This window comes from Aulonocara sp. 'chitande type north' Nkhata Bay, linkage group LG1 (genome assembly GCF_057382095.1).
Source record: "Aulonocara sp. 'chitande type north' Nkhata Bay isolate Kocher_YH1m ecotype deep benthic linkage group LG1, A_spYH_male_GT1.1, whole genome shotgun sequence".
Taxonomy (NCBI): domain Eukaryota; kingdom Metazoa; phylum Chordata; class Actinopteri; order Cichliformes; family Cichlidae; genus Aulonocara; species Aulonocara sp. 'chitande type north' Nkhata Bay.
Genome location: NC_141344.1, coordinates 30,281,880 through 30,296,197, shown reverse-complemented (window position 1 = coordinate 30,296,197; position 14,318 = coordinate 30,281,880). Strand labels below are relative to the sequence as shown.

Below are 14,318 nucleotides of genomic sequence, written 5' to 3'. Positions count from 1 at the left end.
GATAGATCCTCTGTTGCAACGGTTTTTTGTAGATTTGCTTCGATATCACCTTGTATATCGAATGTAGCATCATGTAGCATCATGATGCTAACGGAGTCGTGGCTAACATCGCTAACTCCGGACACAAGCGTGACACTACCGGGATTCCAGCTGCTGCGAGCGGACAGGACCAGAGACAGCGGTAAGAGGAAAGGAGGGGGACTGGCAGTTTTTGTGAACGACAGATGGTGTAACCCTGGGCACATCACTGTAAAAGAGCAACTCTGCAGCAGAGACATTGAGCTGTTAGCCGTTAGCATGCGTCCGTACTACCTGCCCCGGGAGTTCTCGCATGTTATCGCGATAACAGCGTATGTCCCCCCCTCGGCCAACGCGGATGCAGCCTGTGACTCTCTCCACTCTGTGGTCAGCAGACTGCAAACACAATCACCGAGAGCCCTTCTCATAATATCAGGGGACTTCAATCATGCCTCACTGGACTCCACACTGCCCACCTTCACCCAGTATAGAAGAAGAAGAAGAAAGAAGAAAGTGTGTACATTATTGTACTTTATTGAGCCCCGTGGGGAAATTGCTGACCTGTGCCTGCCTGTGACCTGCCTGTGACCTGCCCAACCAGAGTCAATAAAACACTGGACTTACTGTATGCCAATGCAGAAGAGGCATACAGTTCATCACCTCTCCCTCCCCTGGGCAGATCTGATCACAACCTGGTGCACCTTGTCCCTGTGTATGAGCCCTTAGTGCGCAGGGAGCCACCAGCCACCCGCACAGTACAGAGATGGTCAGAGGAGAGCGAGGAGGCTCTTAAGGATTGTTTTGAGTCGACTGTGTGGGAGGTGATTTGTGATGACCACGGTGAGGACATCGACAGCCTTACTACATGCATTACTGACTATATAAACTTCTGTGTGGATAACACTGTACCTACCAGGACTGTACGGTGTTTCTCCAACAACAAACCTTGGATTACCCCAGAAATTAAAACCGTCCTCAAGCAGAAGAGGAGGGCCTTCAAATCCAGAGACAAAGAGGAGTTGAAAAGGGTGCAGAGAGAGCTGAGGGGACTGATAAGGAATGGGAAGGAGAGCTACAGGCAGAAGATGGAGAACCAGCTTCAACAAAACAACGTTGGTGAAGTCTGGAGAGGCCTCAGAACCATCTCGGGCCACAAACAGCAGAACTCTCTGCCTGGGAGGGATGTGAAATGGGCAAATGAACTGAATCATTTCTTCAACAGATTTGACTCAGCCATGAGGCAGTCTGCAACATCGGCTGCAGACTCACCCACCCCCACTGCTGCTGTTCCACCTCAGACACTTCACACCTCCTCTATTCACCCTGCTCACTCCCCCCCACCCCCAACAACAGCATCCAATACACACTCAACACAAGGCTCCAGCCTGTCTCTCTCAACCACCCAGGTTAGGAGGGAACTGAGGAGGATTAATGGCAAGAAGGCAGCGGGTCCAGATGGCATCAGCTCGAGGGTCGTCAGGTCCTGCGCGGACCAACTGTGTGGGGTGATGGAGCACCTCTTCAACCTGAGCCTGAGGTTGGGAAGAGTCCCACAGCTCTGGAAAACCTCCTGTGTTGTACCAGTGCCAAAGACTTCACGCCCCAAGGACCTCAACAGCTACAGGCCGGTGGCTCTGACATCCCACCTGATGAAGACCCTGGAGCGGTTGGTCCTGGCTCAGCTTCGGCGCCTAATAAGCTCATCACTGGACCCACTTCAGTTTGCCTACCAGCCTGGCATTGGAGCGGATGATGCCGTCATTCACCTCCTACATCGTTCCCTCGCTCACCTGGAGACCGCTGGAAGCACTGTGAGAATCATGTTCTTTGATTTCTCCAGTGCCTTCAACACCATTCTTCCCTTGGTTCTAAAGGACAAGCTGGTGAACTCTGGAGTGGACCATCACCTCACTACCTGGATCCTGGACTTGAGGTAGTCCAGGATCCAGGTAGTGAGGTGATGGTCCACTCCAGTGAGGAGTGAGGTGAGGTGACCGACCACAGTATGTGAGGACTCAGGGCTGTGTGTCGGACAGGGTCGTCTGCAGTACGGGGGCCCCACAGTGTAGAATAGCATCTACACTGCAGACTTCTCCCACAATTCCACCCAGTGCTTCCTGCAGAAGTTCTCTGATGACTCTGCAATAGTCGGCCTCATCACTGATGGGGACGACAAGGAGTACAGAGGACTGACTCAAGACTTTGTGGACTGGTGCCAGCTGAACTACCTCCAGATCAACGCCAGTAAAACCAAGGAACTGGTGGTAGACTTCCGCAGGCACAAGCATTCTCCACTGCAACCACTGAACATCCAAGGTATGGACATTGAGTCTGTGGACAGCTACAGGTACCTTGGTGTTCATCTGAACAACAGACTGGACTGGACTCATAACTCAGACGCCCTCTACAGGAAAGGGCAGAGCAGGCTGTACCTGCTGCGGAGACTCAGGTCGTTTGGAGTGGAGGGCCCACTCCTGAAGAAATTCTATGACTCTGTTGTGGCTTCTGCTATCTTTTATGGCGTGGTCTGCTGGGGCGGCAGCATCTCTGCTGGGGACAGGAAGAGACTGAACAGGGTGATCCGAAGGGCCAGCTCTGTTCTAGGATGCCCTCTGGACCCAGTGGAGGTGGTGAGTGACAGGAGAACGGCGGCTAAGCTGTCATCCCTGTTGGACAACATCTCCCACCCCATGCAGCAGACTGTGACAGCACTGAGCAGCTCCTTCAGTGGGAGACTGCGGCACCCACGGTGTGGGACGGAGAGATTTCGCAGGTCTTTCCTCCCCACTGCTGTCAGACTCCACAACAAAGACTTTAACTGATCAAGCACACACATCCATACATATGCAATAATACTAAGTGCAATAATCCTTTCTGTCATCGTTGTATTTTTACTCAGTTGTATATAGTATTTGTATTTGTATTCTATTTTTATCTTATTGTATATTTATTTTATTTTATTCTACTGTGTATAGTATTTTATTTTATTCTATTCTGTACAGTTGTGTACTGTATTTATTCTTGTTGTATTCTAGTTTTTGCCTCATAACTTTTGCACTGTCCACTTCCTGCTGTGACAAAACAAATTTCCCACGTGTGGGACTAATAAAGGTTATCTTATCTTATCTTATATTATTTTGTACTATAAATAACAATTGTAATTGAATTTTATTATTATTTTCATCACTATTTTGATGGCACAATACAGGTGGGAAATTGAGCCAGCTATCTAGCCACGCAAGGCTCAACTGCGAGAAACAGACATCACATAAAACTAAGTCACCCACATCACTGGGTTTGTTTTCTTTTAACCCCTTATGCATTTTGTTCCGCCTTAATGTCACTGGAGATTATGTCGGAATTACAATCTTAACTCATGCTGAAGCTCCACGTAATTGCCATTTTAACCAGTACCCTCACACCCAGAAGAAGAAGCAGTGGTGGATGCTAGATTTGAATTTCATGTAAATTACACATTATTTCTGTCTGATCACGTGTTGCATATGAGTTTGTTCTGTCACAATACATGACGCAGACCTACATTTTGCCATTTGGCGTGCAACTACTGTAAAAAAGCTGATTGGTTCGGCTGGAACAAGAGAATCGTTGCTTTGGAGCGCTTTTAAAAAAAATCATAATATGACATTTTGAGTAATTTAACATGTTTAGAACCAATTATTTGCTATCAAACACAAAAGGAAACACACCAAAAAACAACCCACATCTGCTTCTTAATCAGTTTCCTCTACTTATTTAAAATATCAGATTAGCTCGGGACTGGAGCCGATCACACAAAGATATTTAATGGCTGCAGGACATTGGCAGTGTGTTTTGATCATTCTTAGTTAATATTTCTTTTGTTCATCATCTTCAGTATTTCCTTCAATATCATCTGTTTAAAAAGGTCATGACTGAAGCTTTGTTGCTTTTATGTTTCCTTAGTGATCCTAATCATTGTTTACAATAACATCCTTTAATGTCATATTTAAAAAAATATCATAAGTCAACATTTAAAGTGTAGTATCATTAGGTTTTCTCCACTTCATGTTAGCTAGCACACAATGAGTCACTGGTTTTAGTTTGATATGCTGTAATCACGTGCACTACTCAATAAACCAGTACTATGCTAATAAAAAAAAGGAGCTGAGATTTGATGTTCCTGCTCTGTACTCCAGCACCCTGACAGGGCATTAATCAGCTCAAACAGGCTTAAAATTGAATTAACACTGACATATAATATTTAGGGAAGGTTTAAAAAAAAATCCTGTCTTAGTGAGAACAACTACACTTGCTGGCAGCAGCAAAATATAAATCTGTTAATCCTCACAATCTTTTTAATTTAATCTTTTTAATTGAACCGTCTGCAACAGGCGCGCAACAGTCTTTAAGTGCTCTTTGTAATCATTGATTATCACAATAATTCTGTTAGTGTGTTACATAAATAGAGGATTAGCTGGATAATCATTATAATAAACATAAACACACATTATGCAACACTTAATTCCAAAATAGTTGGGGCACCGTGTAAAATGTAAATGGCAACAAATGGATGATTTGGAAACCTCCTGAGAGCAAATTTTAATCACAATCGAAAACATGGTTAAAGTGAGACATTTTACTATTTCATACATAATTTCAGCTCATTTTGAATTTGGCAGTAATATATCCCAACAGGGTTCACTGTGGCATCCATAAATGCAGGTTAAACCTTTATTGTGCAGACAAGCAGCCAAAGGTGAACACAATCCAGAAATGCTGTCGTCTTCTCTAGAAAACCATTCTGTCATTAGTTATTTTTATGTTTTTACACTTTTTTAAATTCTGAAAACATGGATGGAAAGAGACCATCTGGCTTGTTCTCAGGCAACAGTCCCTATGACATTTGCAGTTTACAAAAGGGCCATCAGTGCTAAAAGGTATATAACGGCTTTAGAGGAAAATATCCTCCATAATGTCTTTTTCCAGGGAAGGCTGTGTGCGTTTAAGCTTGACAAAGCTAAACAAAAGTGCCTGCTGCAGCTATCGTGGCACGGCTTGGCAGCAGAAGACTCCAGATTCGGAGCATCATGATACAAATAATACGACAAAGAAGACACGGGACTGTTTAGCAGCAAGAATCCTCTATCAAACAAGAGTGGACCAACATTCATCTCCAAAACTCCAGCAGCTGGTCTCCACAGCTCCCAGATGTTTACCGACTGAGGGGAGATGCTTAAAATGGCACATCTTCTTAATTTAAACACTGACTGTTTTATATGTTGTACTGTGGACAACATATAAGATTCGGCTTTTATTTACATTTTTTACAGCGTCCCAACTTTTGTGGAATTGGGGAAATATTTAACCAAATAACCATATTTTTTCCTTTCGAACGTACTCACCAGGCTGTACGCTCTCACACTCTTGCGTGTTACACTTTCGGGTGCTCTCAGGCGGTGGCTCGTGGTGACATTGAGCTTGATCAACTTCTCCATCTGTCTCAGCCCTGGTGTCAACACATTTAATAAGTCGATGCTGCACTCCAACTCCGCAAGAAGTTGAACACTGCAAGAAGAGAGGGAAACAATTTTAATGTGTTTTAAAGGCAAGTAAAACAACGTTTATCTTGTACAATAATATCAGTGTTCCCCAAACTCTTCTCCGAGTTTATGATTGACAATTAAGGGCCACATTTCAACTGACACCAGTTAGACTATTACAAGACGTGCAGAACTGCTTCAGCTGTCAGTTAGGAGGATAGTATATTTTTGACATTCTCAATCTAAAAGGTGAATCTGAGAGGCTACACTGCCTCAGCGCTCCTGATTGGCCCCGATTGACTGATTCTGACCTTACTGATTCTCCCTAAACTCTACTCAAACACTTGTGCTCATGTGGGTGTCTCATGAAATTGGCAATACACCGTGAATAGTCTGCAATGAACTCTTTTATAGGATTGCAATTTTTGTTTAAGGATTTCTACTTCAGGAAAAAAAACAAAAAAACGCTGTATGAAATGAAGTATGAAATATCCATGATAGCAGGATGGACATCAAATTATTTTGTAGCCTTCTATGCAAGGTAATCATGATCCTTTCGTACCTCAAGCAATAATGCTTCATCAACGACAGGGATGTTCTCGTGATTTTGGTTTTTAAATGCAATCAACAATGCCTTCGTAGTACCTGTCCCCATGATCCGGTAAGCCACTGAGCACAAGGATGGCTATTACATGACTGGATGGTGCTGGGCTCGTGGTCTCTGTCGCATTGATCCTCCTCTGGACAGGTGACGATACGCTGCTGCTGACCTCCTCCGCACACCTCAGAGCACTGAACAACCCAGAGCACAACAGCAAACACATGGAGGCTGTAAATCTCAGTGTTTAGGTTGACTGATTGATTCTGTGGATTTCAGACATTAAACAAATCCAAGGGGATGTTGAAAAATCCACAAAACACAGCACCGAATTTTAAAAAAGAACAGTAATCCCCCCCATCAAAAACACAGAGTACAACAAAAATAATTTGATGGCTTAAGTAAAAATTGAAAATAGATTCCATAAATACGCCACAGCCTGACACCTATAAGGCTCTTTGGTTTTCAGCATCTAGATGTGTAACCACAGCCTTTCATAGCATTGTTAAAAGAAAATAAAACATCACGGCTGTGTTACTGGCACAACACACCTACATCAAATCATGACAGCCATGTGGACGCACCTCTATTATCTGTCAACTATATTGAGGAGCATGGCCATATTATACAAGTAATAGAAGCTCTGCTCTTATACTTTGAAGTGTAAAGCCTTACAGCCTTGACTGAGATGACTGCAAAGCTTAGACGCAAGAAGAAATTTAAATTCAACAAGGAGTTACTACAGATGACATTTAATGCCCTTTTTTCCCTCTAAACTTTCCAAGAAGCTAATTTTTTAAAATTGATTTGATAAAAATTTAATTGTGGAGGCTTCTTCGACATTGATAAGCCATTAACTGTGACCATTTTTGTTACGTAAAGATTATCAGGTAAACCACTTAAAAGAACAAAGTCTTTGTCTTTAACCCTGCAGCCAAAGTCATATTCTTGAGTGCAGGCAATTATAGACAAACACAGTGTGTCTACCAGCTGACTCTTTCAGATTTTTTCTTTTTTCCACTACAATGATAAAATCTAATGTTGCATTGCCTTCAATTTTATTGAATTGAGAAATTTTATCTGTGTATACAGAACTGCTTTTCATCACAAAGTCACTAACCCTTTGTTTTATATTACTGACCTGACCCCAGGAGGAGGTGTACCATTCAAGACATGGCTGAAGGTTACAGGGCATCGTTGTTTGGGGCCTGGAGGACATGGCTCGGCAGTGGAAAGGTCGAAGGGGTCTTTGGTCCCTCAGGTCAAAGCACTGAACCTCCCGCAGTTTAATGCCGCCTTCACAATTCTTGGAGCACTGTGAAAACACATGGCCCAACAATTAGAGACAGAGTAGTCTTCTGGCACATGCGAATTTGACCACGTGTTTTTTGTACCAGCAGACTTGCTGCAGTTTCTCTACATTTAAAGGCCTTTAAGCCAAACTGTTGTCTTTCCCACTTTTTGTTCATCTTTTTTCTGTTGTGCCTGAAAGAGCACATGCCAGTAAGCAGTAACTATGTGTTGTGTTGAGCTTACCAGTAATAGTTTTGTGTAACAGTTGAGAAACGGCTGCAATTTCAGCGTGTTAGCCCATTTTCAATGTAATGTTAGCCTTGAGCTAACTGCTAGATACCTGGGGCAAATATTCAGTAAAGTTTTCGGGATATGTTTTGTGTTTAGGTGAGATGTGCATGAAGTTTAATGACTCAGTGTTTGATATTGTAAAAGCAAGTCAATGACATCATAAATATAACGTGTTGTTTTTTTCTTTCTGTATCACAGTGCTTCTGACAGTAAACACTTAAAACGTACCAGCTGACTCCTGGATGCGGACTTGTTGTTAGAAATAAGCTTCACACCTTAGTGAAGGCAGAAAAGGCACAACTTCACTTACTTCCAAGGTCTGCAAAGAGCAGAAAGTCTAAAGAGGATGAATCATCAGCAACACTTTCAGTATAAAGGGCAGCTTTATTGTCTTGCTCTTTATTAGCTTGTAGCCTTCATTAGGGTAACCCATGAATATAAAGAAGCTTATTTGCAATGTGATTTTAATGTGTTTTTTCCACCCCAGAAAGCTGGTATCTAGTCAGGTTAGTCAATGGATGGCTTTAAAAATGGATTACCAGCAATTCTTGTTGCCTTTAATTTAGTATAACTTAAACCAGATGATCAGAAGTGTATTAATCCATGAAATCTTTAAACAAGCACAACTTTCTTCTCATTGCCCAACCTGTCCAAAAAGGTACAACTTTAACCTATCACTCTCAGTTTTACACAGAGAGCTGGAAACAAGAAGATTTAACACAAACAAAATGATGGTTTTCTTCTGCCTTTTGTACCATTTCCATATGGTGCTCGTTTTCTTACCCAAATCTGCGTTTACAGAACTACACAACTCGATTTCTTCCGTTGTATGGAACAGGTCCATTGCAAAAATATTTTCACATCACTCGTTTCTCTAGTGCTGGTTTAGCTTATTGGGTTGGACAGACGACCCATAAGTATACATGCATTGGTCTTTCTTCTGTCTTCTCTCTTCTACCCCATTACAACAGAGTCAAACTGTCTCTGTATGTATTATTGTAGGGTCTACCTTACAATATAAAGTGCCTTGAGGCGACTGTTGTTGTGATTTGGCGAAATATAAATACAATTGAATTGAATTGAATTGAATTGGGCACAGAAACAATGGTCTAGCTCTTTTTTAAGAAATCTTTTTGTAAAATGAACACTCGTGTTTACTTGAGGCAGATTTATTTATGAATTGTTTTTTTTATAAATATTTTATAAATTAGCAGTTTTCTTAGTAAGCATTTCAGGCTCCAATATCTAACAGCCAGTAATGATATAGATGAAAAACTTGGTTTACTTCTATGAAAAGGTAATATGTCTAAAGTCTGCACTAAGATTGAGAGTATGAATCCATCCTCATGGGGAAAAACAAAGGTGCCATGGCAACAGGATCTAACACTGACCTCCCCGGGGAATGTTTTCATATTTCTCTTTGCATTAAACAAAGTCCGATTCAGTTTAAATTGGTACATCATTTGCACTGGTCAACGGTGAAACTTGTAAAAAAACATATCCTAATGTTACCCCAGCATGTTTACATTGCCACGAAGCTCCAGCTACTGTAGCTCATATGTTTTGGGACTTTGGAATTTTTGAAGATTTTCTTTCAAAGCCCTGTCATTTTTGTGCAGAAAAAAATAACACTGTACATACATCTTCATTTTCAAGGTCTCTTTTTTTAGAGCTCATGGTTCCTGCAGCACAACCAAAAACAATCGCTTTTGCATCTTTATTGGCCTGAAAACATTTTCTCTCTGACAAACCTCCATCTTTCAACATGTGGATGAAAGAAACGCTTTCTGTGACTTTTCATGGAATGTGTAAAAAAAGAAAAGGCGGCAAATCACAATGCAATGATGTTTATTCCTTCCATAAATGTATACTAGCTTTATCTTATTCATATCCACCTCCATGTATTATATCAAAGCTGTTTTCTTTTTCTTTCCATCGTGTATCTGTAATCCCAGGGGGTGGGGAACATTGCATCGGTTTGTTTGTTTGTTATTGAAAAACTATAAAATACGACTGCAAAAAAATAAGTCTACAGCCACGTCAGAGTCTGCATGAGGCTGAGTAAACACGACACTGAGCTCAATGCAAACAAAACATCAAAATGCCAACATGCCCACATGCCCACTAGAATATCAGACACAAAGCTTTGACTTGCAAATCCAGTCGGAGATATTCAGAGTTCAGTCTAGACCAAAGTCGTAGACAAATCACCGTTGCCTAAAATCCTGCCGTAATAAAAAATAGTAAATAGAAAAGTCCACCGTATTACAGTTTTATTTATTTAACTTTTGATTTGTATATGATATATACATATATATGATATATAAAACAAGTAGTCTCACCTTACTCCATTCCCCAATTTTCCATGTAGAGCATGGGCGCAGGTAACACCTCTGGGCAGGTGCGGGCCTCTTTGCGGGATCACAGTCCGACTGTGATCCAGTACTGCAAGTCAAAGTTCTCCAGATAGCACCGAGTCCACAGGTGGTGGAGCACTGCTCGTAAACATAATAACTCATATTAGAATCATTTTGTGCTGCACAATTTGAGGCTGGATGCACAAAGAAAACCAGCACGCACAAGAAAAGCTTGTGGATAAGAACACATTTGAAATTTAGAGATGTTTTCGGTATTAAAGCAGTTTATTATGTACGTTGACGCTTGCTGTGTTAACCCTAGCTCAAATCCTGTCCCTAAAGAATGAAGATAATGCTTTTATTTTGTGTTTTTTATTTGCCTGGAAAATAAAAGCAGGTGTAATGTGTAAATTATTTCATACGTACAGCACTCCAGTTGCCAGCAATCCAGTAGGCAGCTGCAGTGTTTTGTGTGTGGACGTAAGTTTGGACAGATGTTAGGACAGCTGGAACGGTTGGCAAAAAGGCCACAGCAGGTGTGGGCGACTCCGAGTCTTGTGCTGATGTTGTGCTGTGTTGAGGAGTGGCTCCTGAGTTTGTTGAAACCTGGTATGAAGAGCCAGGATCACTGTTAATGCCGCTCCTCACCACGGGTGGAAAGGCTATTTCGTTGTAGTCATAATTCACTACATCAAACAACGGAGCTTGAGATGTGGGATACGTTCCAGTTGTTTTAGTGAACTCTGGCTTTGACGGAATCGGTTTCATCATATGCGTTGGGAAATCAGCTGGAGAAAACTGAGTAGGAGGTATGATTGCTGTTCCAGTTAATGATGTGGAGGCCTCTTGGTTACCTGAGATGAGCAAAGAGGAAACAGGGGGAGGAATGGATTTCTCAGAGGCAGGAAGTGAGGTTGTGCTGAGGTCTCTGTCGGTATCCCGTGAATAATTCTCGGTAGTGGCATATAATGTATCAAAATTAGTCTGATCCGTGTTGACATCATCCATTGTGAAGGCATTTGAAAATAATGTTGACCCACTGGCTTGAGGTATTTCTGCAGTATTTTCATCCAGAGGAAATTCAGTCTTAATCTGAATTGTAGTTTCTGATGTGGGGGGACCTGAAGGTTCTGGACTCTCGACATTATCTTGGTCTGCAGAGATATAGTCATAATTATCATATTCCTTTGTTTCCTGAGCCCCTTCAACAGTAGAGTCAGGAGTATTGATAGCTGTTTGTTGTCTCGGAGTAGAAACAGTCTGCTTTGGAGTCATAGTGACATCCTCAGTGTGATTTTCCTCCTCACTGAAGCTGTCATAGTTATTTTCAGCCTCCTCTGCATATTGCCCCCATTTCACATCCTGTAAAGGCTGCTTTGTAGTGGAACCCAGACTAGGCACTGCACTAATGTTTTCAGGCAGCCACAGAATGCCATGCTTCTCTGCCGCTGGTTTTGATTGCTGAGTTGTAGACAGTAGTGGAGAGTGAGTGGTCGACACAGGCAGAAGAAAATCCTCAGAAAGATAGTCATCCAAGTTTTCAGAATTTGTTTGCAAAACCTCTTTTGCCGCTGCATTTTTACTGTCCTTTGTTACGTTCACTTTTGTGTTCTGAGGATTTTCTGTTTCCAAAGTGTAGGCAGTGGGCTTTGGAACGGCTGAAGTAGCTGTGGGAGTGGCTGCAATTTCTATGTGAGCATCTTCTTTTACACTGTGGGTTGGCTCGACCTCCTGCGAAACACTCAAACCGTGACTGACTGAAATGTTTCCATTGCTCTCAAAGTCATCTGACAAGTCTTCATGGAAGTTGATAAAGTTATAGTCATAGTAAAAATCATCCACCGGGACATAGTTGTCCTGAGAGTGATCAGTATTTTCAATGTTGTTGTGGTAGTGGAAATCTCCCTCAACGATGTCATTAAGGTCGTTATGAACTCTTGGCTGCTCTCTGGTGGTGCTGTACTTGGCAGGAGGTTTGACTTCGGGTATGGGGTTTATTTCATTAAGCACTTCTTTGCTGGACCAGCCACTTCCAGACCAATCGAAACCTCCAAAATTATCGACAATCTGTGGACATTCCTGGATGTAGCAGGTACTAACAGCTAAAGGTTTCTTTTGGGGGTCACAATCAACCCCTGTGTTTCTAGAGCAGGTAACATTACGGTGACGTACTCCACTTCCACAAGACAGTGAACACTGTAAGAGGGGGAAAAAAAAGAAAAGACCAAAGCATTATTAAGCCATGCAACAGCTCTGTAGATTTACAATGTGCTTAAAAAACATAACAAAGACTATAAAATGTGTAAAGCTCTGTTGGAAAACAATATGATGATGTCTTCCATAGCGCTGGTACCCGCATCAAGCTCAGGTTTAAGAGCTGTTCCAGGACAGCTGGGCAGCACAGGACTTCAGGACCTTAGGACTGATGAGATCAGGGGTCTAGACTTAGTGTAGATGATCCAGCTGTCACCTCACCAGTCATGACAGCCATGTGTCTAGGCAGGTTAATCTGAGAGGAGGATGGACAGCAGGGAGTTCTGAAATGGAGGTAGCTGAGGAAGGCTAAGGAGGTGTTAAGATTGGTGCTGTGTGGGGAAGGGCATCAGCCATACCTTCACTTAATGCTATATCTTTCTCAACTAGTCCTTGTCACAAACAGGCTGAGCAGTTAAGACTGAAGGAGATGACTATCTAAACCATACATTTATGGTCATCCTTCAAACAGCTGTGGAGAAACAATTTGGTCTGGACAAAAGATTTTCATATATCCATTCAAAAAGGCCTGGCAAAAAAAAAAGTACAGAGAAATGCTGAGAATAGGGAGAGGTCAGGGTATAAATGCTCACATTTAAACACCCTTAAATCTGGCTTCTTGCCTTATTCCACACTGTGTCTATGTGTAATAGAGTCAGAGAATAGTTACACAAAAGACATTTAAGCAACCAGCAGTGTCTTAAATGATCAGTAACACTAAATGTGTAAAACAACTGAAAAAGCTTGAGATGTGAAAATTTTCTGTGTGAATGAATGCTTTCAAAATAGAAAAAACTAGAAAACTTTCTCCACGATTAGTAAATAATTCATTTTCCCCAAATGTGAAGGTTGCTGTCTGGTTACACCTGAACCTCAGATTCTGACCCACACTCACCTTTGACCAGCTGCCAGTGGTCCAGTCTGCTGGGCAGGGGATGTGTGTGTTGCAGGAGGATAGTGACTCAGGTTTGGGGATGTGTTCACAGTTACTGGGCTCCAGGGCTTTCTGCTCCTCCGCACTTAATGCTTGAATGCAAAGAACTGTCCTCTTAGTTTGGCCTGAGCTCCCACAGCTCGCTGAGCATTTCTGCCACTCCCCAACCCACCATCTACACAACAAGACACAAAGATTACACTGATTTCAAATGCAATGCTATGCTTTGTGTAGAATAAGAGTGTATTTAATGACTGTGACAATAAAGATGAGTCTTGGTGGTTTTAGATGGCTGTACGTATGTACGTACGTACATACATATTTTTTTTAATTATCATGCAGCAATGTAGTGAGCATTCATTGTATTTTTTTTTTCTTTTTCTTTTTCAAAGTTATGTTTGACATTTAGTTTCAAGCAAAAAAAGGCTATGCATACATAACAGTATTTTTACCCTTTATATTGCTGATTTTTTTACAGTGAGAATGTATTCATCCATCCATTATGAATATAAACCTCGCTGCCTGTATTTGATGTGTGTCTGTTGTAATTGACTTTTATAGATTACCATCGACACTGGAAATAAATATTCTCTAAAAAAAACTGTTATAGAGTTTCTACATGCAAAATCTTTACTGGCATGTTTTACATCTAACAGAGAAATAAAGAAGATATTTTTCACTCACTTTTTAACAAAGCATGGCAACAGCAGGGAGCTCTGCATATTTGATTTGTGTAGATTTATTTTATTTTATTTGTTTTACATCGGACCTTTTTCCTTATGCAACTCCAAAGTTTCCTCACAGAAAACTAAAAGTGGCAAACTTTGTCTTTGTAAAAAAATCTAAACATTACTAAATATAGAAAAAAATCATCTCCACATGAATATGTCTGTGAAGGTTCTCTGTCATCCAGGTCATTGTAGTCTAAGGAGCTTGGAAAGAAGGCGTCTGGTCCTTGAAGTTGGTTCACCTCTCATCCGAAGAAGCTTCTTGGATTAGAGGTGAAATGTCTTTAAGGACGCCTTCTTTTCAAGCTCCTTAGACTCTCCACATGA

At 41.7% G+C, this 14,318-nt stretch overlaps 1 protein-coding gene across 2 annotated transcripts in view; it reads right to left on the bottom strand.

Annotated features, from left to right (window-relative positions):
- adamts7 (a disintegrin-like and metallopeptidase (reprolysin type) with thrombospondin type 1 motif, 7) overlaps nucleotides 1-14,318 on the bottom strand; it is a 91,986-nt gene that overhangs the window by 18,504 nt on the left and 59,164 nt on the right. For both annotated transcript variants that reach the window (XM_086292880.1, XM_086292870.1), the window contains exons 18-23: nucleotides 13,225-13,438; nucleotides 10,503-12,272; nucleotides 10,062-10,214; nucleotides 7,277-7,450; nucleotides 6,183-6,329; nucleotides 5,400-5,562 (exon numbers count right to left, since the gene is read on the bottom strand). In XM_086292880.1, the coding sequence (XP_086149006.1) occupies nucleotides 5,400-5,562; nucleotides 6,183-6,329; nucleotides 7,277-7,450; nucleotides 10,062-10,214; nucleotides 10,503-12,272; nucleotides 13,225-13,438 (2,621 nt within the window). The remainder of the gene's footprint in view (nucleotides 1-5,399; nucleotides 5,563-6,182; nucleotides 6,330-7,276; nucleotides 7,451-10,061; nucleotides 10,215-10,502; nucleotides 12,273-13,224; nucleotides 13,439-14,318) is intronic.